An 18,240-nucleotide genomic window follows, 5' to 3' on the forward strand; every position below is an offset into this window, starting at 1 on the left:
TAGCAGAATGAAAACTAAAGTATAAACCGAACAAAGCGCCTTTTTACTTGTTTTAATTATTTAATTCTTGAGAAAACGTATCTTTGCATTCATATCGAAATAAATTGTGCTTTTGAAGGTAAATCTGAAAATTAGTCGACAAATATTTAATTTTGACTTTTAACATTTGTAGTTTTATCTGTAGTTGTTGAAATTATCTGGAAACAAATTTGGAGATAAGTCGTTTTACGCGAAACTACAGAGAACAGTTCACTTTATTCTAAATTTACAGAAATCGACTTTTGTATGCTACTAAGTATATTCATAATATCCCAAAACAACAGAAACGATTTTTAATATTATTTTTTTTTTTTTGTATTTTTATTCGTTCTTTGACGTAAATTGCATTTTCTTATCTTACATTTTTAACCACTCCATAACATAACTTAATAGTTATAATAGTAGCTATAATCGAAATGACCGAATTTGTCATACTTGAAGCCATAGTACTTTTCGAAAGTATCCTTGTGGTAGATCTTGACATCCTTGAAGAACATGTTGGGCACAAAGAATTCGAATTCATCGATTTCACGATCGAAGGGATAACCGAATGGCATTTCATCGATGTGACGAACACCAGAGCCAATGCCGCAAGAATAGTTGTAGTTGAAAGAGTATGGTTCGTACGAAGCAGTGAATGGATAGACAAAGAAGAAGAATTGCATGGGCATACCCTTCTCCCAACCACGAGGCAAGATCAAACGGTCAGGGAAGCCACAGTGAGGTTCAGAGTAGTCCAATGGGAATTCGTATTTACCTTCATAGGCCATCATGACGAATTTGTACAATTCAGTGTAGGTGGTGCGATCATCAGTGGTCCAGTAGAAGTCCTTAGAACTGCGCTTGAAGGTGTTGACACCAGCCTTCAATTCATAGTAGAATTCATCCATCTCAACAAAGTTTTCGCGGTTATCCTTCAATGACATGATACGGCCGTGTTCGTCGTATTTAGGACCCAAGAATGCGCGTACAACCACCTTTTGATCCTTGTCCGACTTAATGGTGTATTCGAATTCGAAGTCTTTGTGGTTGAGACGCATTTGACGACCCATTAACATCTTGTCCCACACAAATTGACCATCAACGAAGGTCATCTTATCGTTCAACAAGTTGGTAACATCGAAGTCGAACAAATCGAAGTAGGTAACCATATCGCTGATCTTAACATCCTCGATAACAACACCGGGGAAGTACAAATCCTTGTAGGTGTAGGGTTCAATGTATTCGTAGAATTCATAGAATACATCGGTAATCTTCTTGTAGATCATGTAGAACATAGGATCACGCATCATGGTTTCGTAGTTCAGCATAATATGGGGATGGACAATGAATTCAGTATCGTCGGTATGGGCAAAGTACATATGGGCATACATGTACCAGAAGGTGGCGAAATATTTGTCGTAGTTATCAACATTGCCTTGCATGATGTCACCGAGGTATTCAATAGATTCAGGTTTGCGCAAATCAATAATCTTGCCATCATAGGTCTTGAAGTATCCTTGGGTGATTATTTCCTCAACACGAGTGAAGAAGTTGATAATGCCATACATGTAGTCGAAGTTACCATAGGTCTCATATTCGTAATAGTTCTTGCGGTAAGAGAAACCAACACCATTGTAGTTGATCAATTGAGGGTCGTAACCGTATTCAATTTCAGTGAAGAAGGAGAATTCAGGAATTTCACCAAAACCATGGGACAAACGTTCCATGTAGTAACGAGCGAGCATTTGACGAATAACATAGAAGTAGTATTCACCACGACGATCCTTTTTCAAACCGAAAGATTCACCATCGAGATAAGGAGCATAGTCCATGTTGAAGTAGTACCAGAAGGCATTCCATTCAACATCTTCAGTGAAGTAGGATATTTCAGATTCCTTGTTAAAGAAGTAAACATCACGGGTATAATCAACGGGCAAGTAGAACATCTTAACATCCTTGATCATGTCCAAGTATTTGGAGTCCTTGTTGAACATGTACATGTTGTCGCGCATCATAAAATGATCTTCGGAATACCAGTGTTCACCCATACCCATGAGTTTCCACCATTGCCACATTTTGAAGTCCTTGGTGTAGAAGTAGTAGTAATTGCTGAATTCCTTGAAGTATTTGGAGTAGTCCTTGTACATGAAGTCTTTGTATTCCTTCTCGTACATGATGTATTTGCTCCAAACATCGAAATCGAATTTCTCAGCTTCATAGACGAATTTGCTGTTGAAGAAGTATTGTGGGAAGATTTCATAGATGGCAGGCAACATCAATCCCTCGAAGTCATCACGGTGGATAACAGCCATGGTCAAGGCATGGACGAACATACCCTCGTTGGCATACATACGGGCCCAGCAAACGTTGCGCATGAAAATTTCCCAATTCTTGGCATAGTAGAAGAAATCAAACAATCCATAGAATTGTTCGAAATGAGGTTCCATCATGGCACCGTAGAATTCACCCTTGGGCAAAGTGACACCATATTTGTAGGCATTATAGTATTTCTCCATAAAACCGCTATAAGTGGCTGGGAGCTGGAAAAAAAATAAAACAAAGATTTGTTATTTGTTATGTTCTTTAGTTGAAATAATTTGTTCTTACCATATAGTCATCCTTGTTGTAGGTGAAGGATTTGCCCAATTTAATGTATTCCTCGAACATCAAAGGATCCTCTACACGATAGACAATTTCGAAGAGGAACTTTTGCTTGGCCAAAAAGTCCTTATCGGCATATTTGGTTTCGTGCTTTGGTATGTAGGCATTAACTGCCACCAGGCCAGCAATGGCCAGTAAAACGATGGCAACTTTCATTGTTGTTCTTCTGCAGCACAATTCGTCAACTTTGGAGATCAAAAACTGTCCACGGTTTAGAGTTGATACAACGATCAATACCAATACCTGAGACTACTGTTTTTAACAAAATGTTGAGGCTTTTTATACAAAAAATTTGGCTGAATAAAAACATTTCTTATCAAAAAAATTAGGAATATTTTTGTTTCGGTCCGTAATGGTCCATGTTGATATGCATGCATACTACACATCATAATAAATAATGCACTTTCTTATCAATTTCGAAGTTCACGGTTGTGAGGTTCAGGGTTGCGAGGTCGTATGTTGCATATAGAATATGCATTCTATTAATACACTAATCTGTCATATTCTATATTATTCTATGATCTACTATAATATACATAGTAGTTAACTATATTGTTTTAAGCTTTGTGAGAATATTTTAAAACACTTCAATTGATCTTGAATTGCAATAGTCATACATATTGGTTACAAACTTATGGATAAACTTAGTAAGAATTGTTGACGGTATTCATGGACACGTAGTAATTCATATGTATTTATTCTTGCTATTTAGAATCTACAAAGTTAGATTTAGAAAAATTTTGAAGCTATGTATCATAATCAATGAGAGTCATTCCCCAAAAAATCGAATTAAATGATTGTTACATAATAAAATAACTTCATAGTTCAACCATGTTTTGAAGTGTATTAATATTCATAAACTAATAAAATTGTTTGTTACCAGGAAAAAACTAACTACAAAAATCGTTACTAAACCATCATTTTAACAGAGGCATTCACGAGTAATAAGTAGTTATTTTTGGCCTCTAAAATAAGTAGCTCATCGTAACTACAAGTTTATTACTTTTTTTATCGCCAAAAAATAATTACTTATTTCTCGCAACATACGCTTGTTAAAAAAGGGTTAGTAAGGACATTGCCGAATACCACCAACATCTTTATTTTTTTATAATTTAAATATGTTGATTCGAATATCTATATAAACTGTGGTGAATTCAATAACATGATAAGGGTTTTTATTAATCTATATATTATATATAAGTCCGTCGGTGTCCTCTGTAATTGGTTTGAATGTGTAGCATATAATACAATTGTTTCCAAAACTTTTCCATAATTCAACATTCAAAGAATAATTGTATTTTTTTATAAAAGTCAAATATTAATCAATTTATTAAATTCCATGTGACCTATATATCGAAAAACTTTTCCTGTTAGACAAATAACTAGAAATAAAATTGCTGTTTTTCTTTCATATCGCGAACATTTATTAACCTGACAACAACCAACTTTCCAATAAAAGTCAATAAATAAAAAATTACATAGACGAAGTATTTTTGCATATAAATGTCTCATCCACAAAACTATAACCGTAAATAAAATCATATTTCAAAATTATTCCAAACTGTTCACATTTCAACAAAAAACAGTAAAAAACAAATTTTAGTAAATGTATGTATTCATTTCCGTTAGCGGAAAGAAGAACTAATTTGACAAAAAGAAATAAAAAAATGTATTAAATACATATGTACATATATGTATGTATTTGCGTTTTTTTCCGAGATTGTATGAAGCTTTGCTACAAAATAGTAGAGTTGGGCAATCTCGTTCAATTGAACGATCCGGATCACTGTCCTCGATCAAAGACGAATGAGTAACATCATAAAAACTAACGTGTAAAATTAAGTATACGCATTTTTGCCAAAGAAATTACCATTGAACGAGATAGTGATCCGGATCGTTCAATTGTACGAGATTGCCCAACTCTACAAAATAGTACATATTTCTCAACCTTTATTTTTGTCAAATTACTTTTTAAAACTTTACCATTTTCATATGTAATTTGAAAAATCTATTTTTTTTAACTTTTTTTCAATTTAAAAATTTCTTCTAATGATTCGTTGTTATTCAATTAAGATATATTTGGAAAGTTATTTCTTTATATGCATCTTGAAGCCATGCGATTTTTGTTATGCTCATCTTGTATTCAGAGGCTGGTTTCAAACATGATGCAAAAATCAATTTTGCCCAACACAGAGTGTAACAGGTTGGGGTATGATCATTCGTTTGCACAATAGATTACATTGCACCGTGCTGGAGTCCTGGTATACCAACTCGGATTTGTTGGAGTCCATGGAAGACGAAAATACCTTTGGTTCCACTGCACTGTGGTAGAGAATATGCTGTATTGTTGTGTTGTTTTGTTTTATTGGCCTGTCCCCGTACTTTGTAAAGTGGTAAAAGTCGTAAACGTTGTAAAAGTCGTAAACGATATTCATATACATTTTGTGTACGGGAATGCAAAATGTGTAAAAGTGGTACAAATTTTAAAAACTTGTTAGTTCTGGAACAGAGCTTATGTTTTAATGGTTTGTTTTTGTTTTTTCCTTCAAGATTTAGATATTTTTGTTTTTGTATCTACTTCTTTGATATATGTGTTTCTATACAAAGTGAAAAACAAGTAAAAATTTTAAGTTCGGCCGGACCGAACTTTATTATACCCCCCAACATGAAATATTCTGACCTTAAATGGAATAATTAGTTTATTTTCCTGTCAACAATATCAGGCGGAGACGTTTTCTGACCACTGAGAACCCCATCACCAAATTACTGCCAATTTAGGCTGAAAATGTAGATAAAAACTTCAAAGAACTTGAAATCTGACGTTACCGTTATATGGTTACTATACCAAACCCTGGACCTATCTCTTGGTGGGAAAGTTTCCCGATTAAATACCAAATTGCAGCCAATTCGGGCCGAAAATGTAAATAAAAACTTCACAAAACCTGGACCTATGGTCCAAAATTTTTTGTGCAGGAGGTTTCTGGCTACTGGGAACCCTAAATACCAAATTACCGACAATTAGGGCCGACAATGTAGATAAAAGCTGAAATCGGATGGTACCGTTATATGGGGCTTTGGGCTGTAAGCTTTTCAGAAGACACCAAACAATACAGACATTTATAACTACAAACAAGTAAAAGAGAGGTGTAGAGTATCACATGCTCGGCCCACTTCCCCTGGGCACTAGTTTTCCGTGGAATTTATTTATATGATTGTGAAGTCTCTCTTGTTCCTTCGGAGATGTTGTGGAAACATTTGTATGATTACGACACGTTATGTATTTTTTCATTATTTAATAATGGACAGATGGGCCGTTTTTGCTACATATCAAATTTTACCAATTTTCACACAAATGTGTTGGTCCATTTAACCCACAAAATATTATCTGATCATCATGTTAATTTACAAACCTATACCTAAACATTACTTAAAATTTAACGCCGATCGGACTGTCATTGCGACCTAAAGAGCCGCTACAAAATCGTGTACAAATTTTGTGTTTGGTCCATTTCCTAAATATTTCACGATCATCACGGTGCCGTGACATAACTCCCAACGGACATAACTCCCAAATTTTTTGGGAACTATGTTCGACCCCCCCCGTAGCGGACATAAGTCCCAATGGGAGTTATGTCCGTTCCAAAGACATAAATACAACAAGATAAGAAATACATAAAGACTAGACATAATGCATGCAACAAAAAAATGTTTATGAAACAATGTATAGAAACATTACCCTTAACAGAAACAATGCACGTTGCATTCAATTCAAAATCGCAACCAAGGAGGAACTTTTCATGTAATGATATCAGAAACGAAGTTTATAAATTCAAGGATCTATTGAAGAATAATTCCATGTCAATTGGTTCGTTAAATTCGGTTAAATACGTACAAAACGTATATAAGAAAAAAAAAGTTATGTTACCATATCGTAACATTACATTATGTTAAATTCAAAAGCCATTCACTGAAAAATGATAGCAAAAAAAATGTCTTATCTCGTTGTATTTATGTCTTTGGTCCGTTTTTAAAATTTAAGTAATTTTTTTATATACAATTTTTATTTTAAATGTATAAGAAAAAAATTAACTTTAAGTTAAAAATGCTGCCTACAGGAAAATAAAAAGTTTTTGTTAAAATTCGCAAATGCTTTCTGAAAAAAGATAAGCGACGCAGGCGAAAATATTTTTGAAAAAATCGCGCGATTTTTTACAAAAATATTTTCACAATTTAAGAAGATAAAAAGTTTTTGTAAAAATATTCAAATTCTTTCTGAAAAAGGAAAAGCGCCGCAGGCAAAAATATTTAAAAAAATCGGACGAATTTTTACAAAAATATTATCACAATTTAAGAAGATAAAAAGTTTTTATAAAAATATTCAAATACATTCTGAAAAACTAAAAGCGCCGTAGTCGAAAATATTTTTGAAAAAAATCGCTCTATTTTGTACAAAAACATTTTCACAATTTAGGGAAATTAAAAGCTTTTGTAAAAATTTTCAAATACGAAGATAAAAAGTTTTTGTAAAAATTTTCAAATACTTTCTGAAAAATGAAAAGTGCCACAGGCAAAAATATTAAAAAATATCTATCGAATTTTTACAAAAATATTATCACATTTTAAGAAGATAAAAAGTTTTTGTAAAAATATTTGCAATTTTTTACAAAAATATTTCACAATTTAAGAAAATAAAACGTTTTTGTAAAAGTATTCAAAAATATTTTCACAATTTAAGGAGATAAAAGGTCGAAAATATTTTTGAAAAAAAATCGAGCGATTTTTTACAAAAATATGTTCACAATTTAAGAAAATAAAAAGTGTTTGTACAAATCTTCAAACACTTTCTAAAAAACGAAAATATTTTGGAAAAAATAGCGCGATTTTCTTAACAAATATTTCTACAATTTAAAACTTCTCCTAACTGCTACTTACATAATTTCGGGCATAATTTAGTTTTTAAATAATTTTATGAAATCAGGAGGATTTTGTGGATACTTCGGTAATTGTTGGCACTTAGGCCTTCTCAAATGTATAATTCCACTTACATTCTATCCTCTACTCTACAATTTAAAAAAAAAATGTATGACTATAAATTTCAAAATTAAGCAAAGAAATAATTTATAAATTAAGAAAAAAATTGTTTTTTTGGGTGTTATGTCCGCTTGGCTTCACGGACAAAACTCCCAACGAATTTTGGGAGTTATGTCCGTGGGAGTTATGTCCGGGCACCGATCATCACCAATAACAATAGGTGTCTGTTCTGGTCTGAAGTTTACCTCCGTAGAAAATTTCGTGACAATCGGTTCATAATTGGGGCATGTAGTTTGATAACAATTTTGAATGGACGGACGGACACACATCACTAAATCGCTTTATGTCGTCGAGATATGAATTTAGGTATACCACAAGGGAGGTATACGAGGAATATTTCGCGGCGTTACGGTGTAATACCCTTTCCACATTGTGGTGTAGGGTATAAGAAGGAAATTAAGTCAGCTTTTGAAAATTAAAATACTAAAATTGGTTAAAAATTTACATTTTGGTACTTTTGTAAATTTTTTATTTCTACCGTTCGAACACGGGAGCGTAGAATCATTATAATAATAAAGCGGACATTACTCCGAAAGAGTTTTTTAATTTCAAAATTATTTTTTCCTTTTTTATTTTTAAAGTAAGACCCAGCTTAATCATAGATTTGTTGTTTTCAAATTTTAACAACAAATCTGTGATTAAGCTGGGTCTTACTTTAAAAATAATAAAGTAAACACACATCACAACAAAAAGTGAATCTAAAATAGACACACAGCACGCTGGACAATTTGTTTGTTGTTATTTTTCGACAAACTACACTGTGCAATAAAATAGAGGTGAAAGTCTGGGGCACGCAATACGAATTATCTCTGCCCCAAAATTTGTGTTCACAGTGATCAACATTGTTATGATAATTCTCTGCATTGTGGAGACGCATAACAGTGGGAGTAGTTAATTTGGTTTGCATATGCGGCTACGAGAGTTTTTGAATGTTTCTGTTGAATTCGTCGATCACATTTATTCTTGAGCTCGAGTCGTCATAAAATTGGGGAAGAGTTCTTTGCTTCAATGCAAAGAACTAAGAGAATTGATGAGTCCAAGTGGCGTTGGACGAAACTAGTATTCTCTGCCCTTCCCTAAAGTAAATCAATTCTTTTTTAGTCGATCTGGCAACCCTCCTGATCGAGTTCCGCTGTAGGTAATATTGATTGTAATTGATGGCAGTCCATTTTGGTAAACCAAAATACTCATAAAACGTCTTAGTTTTTAGATATTCTCGGCTTGAGACATATGGGACATTGCTTACATGCAGTATGATCTGGTACCCCGTTGGTCCATATAGAAACCCTCCTAGTGGGGATATTCCATGCCTAATATTGTTGATACTTGCTAGCAACTAATCCTTGTTAAGAATAAAATTCATAAAATTTCATGATTTTTAACATTTATAGAAAACATGGGGTATTTTGGAACCTTAATTACATTTTGAAAACATTTTCTTTGCACCTTGTATTACGTGTTAATTATTCTTTTGGTTATTATTGTTGAACTAAGTGGGTTAATTTTTTATTTATCCATTCAATTTGGTCTTAAATAAGTCGACCAACTAATTTTTGCAAAAAACCCGACATTTTTATCACAACTATTTGTCATTTTTTACTAATTAATGCATGGAAAGTGTTCGTTTTCTCAGTTTGATAAAATTTCCTTGGCAAACTGTATATACATACATATGTATATATTTACAGATTGAATCTTGGCTCCAACAAGTTGGCGAACTATTTATCACTTTTCATAAATTTATTCAAATATTGTGTTCGTCTTCTTTATATGAAAATATTAACTTGACTAACTATATGTATATTTATTTTTAATTTAAAACCAGTTCAACCTAAATCAATTAGTTTATACCACATATTTGCTTATGTAGAAACAGCCTAAGGATTTATCTGTATAAAAACACCATCGCGGATAAAAAAGACATTAACAATGACATTTGGATTTCAAAAATTTTTCAGGTGCCAAACAGATACATGGCAATGCATACATATGTACATTTTTATCACTTCGCCGTTATTTTGTATTAGAATCAATGTGGATAAAAAATCTGATTGTATTGTAAAGAATTTTTTGTTAAATATTTGGATAAAACGTGAGCGTAACTAAATAATAGCATAATGGTGTACTGAAAAAATAGAAGGCTAAGAATTTTATAACTTCTGACATACCATTCATTCATGTTCGTTTTACACATTGTACTCTTTTATGAATCGACCCAATGTTACGCATTAAACATTTTGCCTACGTGAGGAAATTAAAAAAAATATAGATATAATATCATCTGGATTTTTAGTAAAATATAGAATCCGGTTGCACTCTTTGATATGACAAAAGTCATATCTGCACTTGGTCTTTTGGAATGTCAATGGGAAATTGTTTTAACGATACCTAATATATAACGTTTTCGAGGTTTCAAAATTGTTTTAAAAATCGAACAACAAATAATTGGTAGGTAATACCGTGACTCACCATGTAGATAATACTGTTCTCAATACTACAATAATTAGAGCATACTTTTAGGAACTTCATTTATACTATCTACAGGGTGACCATGAGCAATTTAACATTCCCATTATTTAGCAGAGGCACGACTAAAAATATACCAATGTGAGTTATGTTGTATAAGTTAAGGCGCAATAGATAATTCTAAAACCCTGTTTAAACTGTTCTCAACCGATAATAATTGCTTTGTTCCCGTACTTTTTAATATTAAAGCTTGTACTCGTAGTTGCTCTGACAAAAAATGGAAACAATTCGTCGGTGTCATGCTTAAGTGTTCCCAGTTTTGAGATAATCGCATTTTAATGTTTGCGTTACAACTGCTTGAAACTGACTGAAGAAAATATTTATACTTTTGTCAAGATTTATTAGTAATAGTAGAATTTATTGGAATAAAATAGTTATAAAGAAGTTTTTAAAAAAAGAATTTTTGTCGACTTGTTCCATTTTTACAAAATACTGTTAATCACATGGAACAAAGTGACAAAGTGACTTCTTTGCCTCAATAAATTTAAATCTTATAAATCGAAAGTTAAAGTTCTCATTTATGGAATGTATTTTTAAATTCGTCAGTTACTAAAATATTAATTTTATATCTAAAATAAACTTAAGCTTTCGGGCCGAAATGTGGATATCTTAGAAACTAGAGCAGAAAGAAAAAGCCGACTAAAGTTCAGAAAGAGAATACGCGAAAACTCTTGAAACCTATATCTCAAAAAGTCAAAAATGGTGTATGGAACACTTAAGCATGACATCCACGAATTGCAATCCATCTGTCCGAAATGTCAAAATCAAAGTATGTATTAAAAAGATGACAGAAAAAAACTTTTAGTTTCTACCCACCCAAATTTGTATGGAAGAAAATAGTAGAAGAGAACATCATTTTTGTTTACAAATAAGTGCAAGTTTTGCTTTTTTTGGAGTACGGAAACACATTTCAAACATAAAATAGGAAAAATAGTACTAGATAGTACTAATTTTCAGGTTCTGCAACACAACCACTGTGGATACTTAAAATGACAAATTTAAATAAAATAAAGTAAAGTGAAGTTAAAAGAAGATTTAATTTTTTTTTAATTTTTATTTCATTAATTTTGTATTAAATTAAATAACACACACTTAACTTTAAATATTTTCTTCCTCTCTTTGCAGGTCAGTTGACTCAAGGAAGCCGAAAAAACAACTACACACCTATTGACAAACATTTACAGTTTTGGTTAAAAACTAGACCAAAAATGTACACACCTGGCATTGTGGAATAGTTATTTCTAACTTAAAATTCAATAGTTTATGTTGATGATTGTAGGTGGTCGAATGTCGACTTATCACTATAGAAACTTAACCATCATTGTCTTGAATTATATATTCAAGTGAAAGACTTGACAAGGCTTGCTTAATTTGTTTAACGATTTAATTTTCGGCAGCGCACTGTACACTAGACTCGTAATTTTTACGCACCATATAATCCATCCTATACGTTTTCGTGGTGTAGTGGTATGCGGGTCCGCCTTGCATCTTGCACTAGAGTTGGGTAATCTAGTTCCTAGTTCCTTGTACTAGTTCCAAAACGTATGAGTAACATCATGAAATATAACGTGTGATATTAAGTATACGCAGTTTGTTCAATGAAAAAATGTGGGCCATTGGAACTGCGAAGTGAACGAGATAGTTCCATATAGTTCCTTTGGCACAACTCTATCTTGCACCAGCTCTGCGGTTCAATCCCTGACCAGAACATAAAAATTTTCGGCGGTGGCAAATACCTTAAGTGTAACGTTGGTTTACATTTCCTGAGTATTTCAACCATTGGAAACTTCTCTACAAGTGGTGTCATAAGACACGCCGTTCGGACTCGGCGATAAAAAGTAGGCCCCATATCATTGAGCCAATATGAATTGGCGTGCACTCATTGATATAAGAGAAGTCTCCCTTGTCTATGTTTGTATACCTTTTCGTTAATATATTGAGAATATGTCAGTCCATTCAGGACCTTCACGTTTATTTATTCAATTCACATTTTAACGACTCGAAATGTATAAATGGAAGTATTGTCACTCGGAAAATTCCATAGCAAATATTCGAAAATGCAAGCGATTTCTGGAAAACCATTTAGAGTAACTTTCGATCGTTTTCATTAAGGGTAAACGATATCGAACCTCAATTGCTTTATAATTAGATTAAATATCACACGATGAAATTATATACATATGCCATTCCGTTTGTAAAATATGGAAATATTCGTCGGGCAGCGGTTCAGAATCGTTGTTTTCCTGGTAATAATTTTGTAACTTATGAACGGATAGAAATATTTCCATTATTCGGTCTAGTTGTTGAAGAGAAATTCAAGGTAAAAATTAAACTTTTATTTATTTATTTCGTATATGGAAATACAATCTCCTTACAGACTAATGCCAAATAATAAAATTCAGTAAAAAATTGTTTGTAACATTTGTTTAAAATTTGAGTTTTTTTTACTATTTTCATCAAAATGTGAGTGTTTTTGGGTTTTTTATATCTTTCTACATATTAAAAATGGTTAAATTCCAATGAATAAACTTTTAAAATCTAAAAAAAGTAAAAAAAAAATATGAAAAAAAAAAATTAAAGAATTTAATTAATGTGGGAAACGGTATAAAGAAAACACACATTTTCATCCATGTAATTTCAATAAATTTAAAAAAAGTGTTAAACGGACGGAACTGGTTGGAAAGAAAAGTATATATGACCTGAAAGAGGACACTTTTGGACATATTTCTGCGAATACCAGACCTTGATCCATGTTGTTCCCTAAATGTTATACTACACTAAAGTTGGAATTTCATAAAAATTTAGTACCATAAGAAAAATAAAATAACTCGTTACGTGTAAACGCTACGGTAATTTATTAAAATATTTCTTATAGGCAACAATCCTAACTACCTAACAAAAAACAATCAACACGATATATGTTAAACAGATATTTCTTTCTCCAGAAATTTGCAAAAATTACGTATTTTCGAAAATGGGGAAAAATTACCGTCTTTAGGACCATGTCACACTATGTCGCGAGTTCATATTAACTGTGGCCAAAAATAGAAGGAGTTGTCGTAGGTGCATCAATTTTGGTACACGTACCTATTATTGACTTACAATCTTCAGGACAAAAATTTGGGTTGGTCTGTCCACGTTTTGATATAGCCCCCATAGAACCGTACCTCCCGATTTTCGGTATTTTGAATGTTTAAGACACAATGACCAACCGAAAGTATTCAAATTTTGTGGTTAGTCTTCGGCAGAGGTATCAAACATTCCAACAGAGAATTGTGGGCTTAGGTCCACGTTTTGATATAGCTCCCATATAACGATTATCCCGATTATCCGATTATCGGTATTTTGAAGATTTTGGCCTCATTATTACACCAAAATTGCTGAAATTTGGTATTTAGTCTTCGTAGGGGGCATTATACCTTCACCATGAAATTTGTCTGCATAGGTCCACGCCTTCATATAGCCCCCATAGGACGGTACCTCCCGATTTTCGGTATTTTGGAGGTTTTAGCCTGATTATCACACCGAAATGGCTGAAAATCGGTATTAAGTCTCCGTTGGGGGACTTATAACCTTCCACCAGAAATATGTCGGTATAGGTCCTCGTCTTCCTATAGCCCCCATAGAACCGTGCCTCCTCATGTTCGGTGTTTTGAGTGTTGTGGCCTCAATATCCACCCGATATGACTGAAATTTGGTGTTTAGTCTTCATATTGTTTGTGAGCATATTGAATATATCAAACTCTTGTCTTTATATATGAGAAATTTCCTTTAAAAAAATTTTTGACCGATTAGTGGTAAAAAAACGGTCAATTTTTTGTAAAAAAATCGAACTTTGATATTCGCTGATCACAATTTTTTTAAAAATTTATATTTTTAAAAATTCTCTCGTTTTAAAGAAAGACTATTAGGATGATCGGTTCATTCGTTTTCGGGCTATAGCCAACACCGCAAAACGATTTGTTAAAAAAGGGGGTATCCTCTCAGTGAGGTGGTCGCTGAAAAAGAGAAGTGACACATTCGTCTGCAATCCTCTGCAGCTGGGACCTTTATATATTTGAAGTACTCACTTTCTACTACTCATACAGCAAAAAATATCGATATACACTTTTATACAATTTTTTCCCACTCCACTCAATTTAAAATTTGCTTCAGAAAATTAATAAACTTAGTAATACATGTTTGGGTAAATGTAAACACCATATGATTAATATTTACATGCAAACAAAGGTGTAGCCAAGTTTATTACATCCCAAGAGAACTTAGGAACCATTTTTGAAGCGACCGTTACTTTTAAATTTTAAATATTAACGCATAATATAATTTATTAATTTTAGAAAAAAACACACAAAAATACGTATTAACTAAAATTGTCGGATTTAAATCCTCATATAGTAAAAACTACTTCACGTATCAGTACCAAAATTCAGATTCTTCTTAATTAATATGTTTTCTATCACTCCCCATCAATAAATTTGTTCAACGAAGTATTTAGTTTTTTACCATTTTTGGCCACGGTCGTGACACTGTGTGTCACGCCCACACTTTCCAATAGTTTGGCTTAATTTTTTTGTTTCCTTAGTTTCAATATGATTACTGACGATTAAAATTGGGGTTTTGGCGGGGATAATCAATTCTGAACCATTGAGCGTCGGAGACCCTATAAAGCGTATACTAAGGTTATGACTTTTTTCTCAAAAATGATTTCCATTCAAATACTGAATAAGGTCACGCATTAATCAATGTGATAATTTAAGTAAAGTTGTATATAATATAAATAAATATATGTAATGGTACGATGATAAAATTAGCAAGAAACAAAAGCTTATGCCATTTTGACATTTGGATCTAAATCTTGTTTTCTGTTATACATGTATCTGCTTACAGTGACTTCAAAAAATTGTCCAAAATGCTGATAAATAAAAATTTTAAAATCATTTTGTTTGGGAGTTTTTTTTATCGAATCACTTTATAGTTAAGATTTTTAGTAATCTTAGGTAAAAATGGATTAAAATATGATACAAGGGTATGATGTTGTAAAAAAGTCATAACCCTTGTGTGTATATTCTTGATCAGTATGAAACTATAAATTCAAATAACGATGTCCGCTAGTCTGTTGAAATCAAGATAGAGGTCGCAATATTTAAGACAAAGCTGTATATTTCTCCTAGGATTTGTATGCCCTCCACCATATGGAGGGTATAATTAAATTTGTCATTCCGTTTTTAACACATGGAAATATTCGTCGGAGACCCTATAAAGTATATATATTATTGATCAGCATAAAATTCTATGTCGATTTAACCATGTCCGTCCGTCCGCCTGTCTGTTGAAATCAAGATACAGCTCGCAATTTTAAAGATAGAGAGTCAATATTTGGCACAGAAGTTTTTATTACTTGCAGGATGGTTGGTATTGAAAATGGGATATATCGGTCCCCGTTTTGATATAGCTTCCATAGAACGGTACCTCACGATTTTCGGAATTTTTTAGGTTTTAGCTTCATTATCCTACAAAAATAGCTGAAATTTGGTATTTAGTTATCGTTGGGTGTATAAAACTTTCCACCTGAAATTTGTTGGTATAGGTCCACGCCTGCAAATAGCCCCATAGAACGGTACCTCCCGATATTCGGTATTTTGAAGGTTTTAGCTTCATTATCCCACCAAAATGGTTGAAATTTGGTAATTAGTCTTCGTTGAGGATATAGTTCCACCTGAAATTTGTTGGTATAAGTCCACGTGTTCATATAGCCCCCATAGAACGGTACTTCCACATTTTCGGTATTTTGGAGGTTTTGGCTCCAATATGAACCCGAAATGGCTGAAATTTGGCATTTTGTCTTTGTTTCAGTTAACAAATTCTACTCCTCCCAGGAATAAGCCTTGGCGCGGCGGCGGAGCTAAGTATTTTCATAGATGATAGGAAACTAATTATTCCATTCTCTTTCAATTTAATTTTGGTGGAGAGTATAAAAAGTTCGGTCCAGCCGAACTTAACATTTTCTTACTTGTTGGTATTGAAAATGGGCTATATGGGTCCACGTTTTGATATAGCCTCCATAAAACTCTACCGCCCGATTTTCGGTATTTTTAAGGCTTTAGCCTCATTATCACAAAGAATAAGCTTGAATTTCGTATGTAGTCTTTGTTGGGAGCATTAACCTTTCCCCAGAAATTTGTTGTTATGAGTCCACTTTTTGATATAGTCCCGGTCCCGAACAGTACATCCCGATTTTCGGTATTTCAACGTTTTAGCGGCTTAAGGGGTTATGACATCTTGAAAATTTTAAAAAATCGAGATTTTTTATCGACAAATTGACAAAAGTACAGGTAGAACAGAATATATTTCAAAAAATTTCGAGTCGATTGGAAAATTAGCTGAGATATGAGCGTTAGAAAGTAAAAAAATCATTGTGATTTCTATGTAATATCCAAGTTTTAAACGCCGTTTTCTCGAAATGGAATTTTCGATTCGAAAATTTGCGCGTTAGAAAGTAAAAATTCATTGCGATTCGTACGTAATATTCAAGTTTTATACGCGGTTTTCTCGAAATGGAATTTTTGAAAGCGGTGCCCACTGTAGCTCGAAAACGGATGATCCGAACTTCATATATTATTGTGGGATTATTATACACATAAAAACTTGTACTTAAGCAAGAGGTATTTTTAAAAAAAAAAAAAAACTTTATGGCAAAAAACTATACATTTTTTAGTTAAAATCGAAACTTTGTCTTTGACAGTTCACAATTTTTTCTAAATATAGATATTTTTTAATTGCGTTTCGCTTACGGATTATTAGGTTCTTAGTGATCCTACAAAAATATATGCTGATCGGTTTATTCATTTTCGAGCTACTGTGGGCACAACATACTGCTTTAGTAAAAACAGTGTTTCGCAGGTGGCCATTTGTCAGAACACTGTGCAATATTTTTCAACAGATGAAAACACAATTTTCTAAAAAAGTTTGGTAGATTTCTTGTTAAAAAAATTCTTGAAAAATGTTTTTTCGTGCTCAATAAGTGGACACAATCCCTTAATCACACCGAAATTTTTAATTTATTTTTCGATGGGTAAGCCAATATTTGCCCCAGAATTTTGTTGCTAAAGGCCCAACTTTTGACATAACCCTCATAGAACCATACCTCTAATTTTGCGGTATGTAGAAGGTTTTAGCTTAATTATTACACAGAAATGGCTGAAATTTCGTATTTGCTCTCCGTTGTTAGCACTAAATATTACCCTAGGTCCACGTTTTGATAAAGCCCCCATAGAACGGTACCTCTCGATTTTCAATATTTCTGAAATGTCGTATTTAGTCTTTGCTGGGAGTACAAAACTTTCCCCAATAAATTTATCGCTATAGGTCCACGTGTTGATAGTGCCCCCATAGAACAGCACCTCCCGATTTTCGCTAGTCTTCGCTAGAAGTATAAAACATTCTTGCCGAGAATTTCCGATGTAGATTAACGACGCCCAATTATTTCTATTTCGTGGGTTCTTTATCACATTGTCGGATAGAAATGAGGATTCAAACGATTTACTCGAAATATTGTTGATATAGCATAATGTAGGGTAGGGACTCCTTAGCGGAGTGGGTTTATACTGTCATAAACTAAAGGAATCTAATTATTCCATTTTGCTTCATTACAACTTGTGGTGGAGGGTATAAAAAGCTTGCCTCGGCCTAACTTAATATTTTTTGTAATTGTTTAAAACACATATGGATGAACCCGCTTTTTTGACACGAGTTTACTAGGTTTATAACGCCTATTATCGATCGATCTGTTAGAAGCAGGATAGAACAGGAATAGTTTGATGGAAGAGTGGAACAGACTCTAATTCACATTAAAGTCCAACTTCAGGATCTAAGGTATTTTTTATGAATTATTAATATTCAATAATTTTCCACATAACTTAATTTATATGGTGGCAAATATAT

At 32.9% G+C, this 18,240-nt stretch overlaps 2 protein-coding genes across 2 annotated transcripts in view; one reads left to right on the forward strand and one right to left on the reverse strand.

The window, feature by feature from the left end:
• Sema1a (semaphorin 1a) overlaps nucleotides 1-18,240 on the forward strand; it is a 776,225-nt gene that overhangs the window by 459,520 nt on the left and 298,465 nt on the right. The gene's annotated exons all lie outside the window — the stretch shown is intronic.
• LOC141394167 (arylphorin subunit C223-like) lies at nucleotides 342-2,930 on the reverse strand. Its single transcript, XM_073968112.1, has 2 exons — nucleotides 2,629-2,930; nucleotides 342-2,561 (listed from the first exon to the last, which is right to left on the reverse strand). The coding sequence occupies exons 1-2, from the start codon at nucleotides 2,836-2,838 to the stop codon at nucleotides 426-428; spliced, it is 2,346 nt and encodes a 781-aa protein (XP_073824213.1). The 5' UTR covers nucleotides 2,839-2,930; the 3' UTR covers nucleotides 342-425.

The sequence above is a fragment of the Musca autumnalis genome, unplaced genomic scaffold, assembly GCF_047663935.1.
Source record: "Musca autumnalis isolate F117 unplaced genomic scaffold, ASM4766393v1 scaffold_2, whole genome shotgun sequence".
NCBI classification, from domain to species: domain Eukaryota; kingdom Metazoa; phylum Arthropoda; class Insecta; order Diptera; family Muscidae; genus Musca; species Musca autumnalis.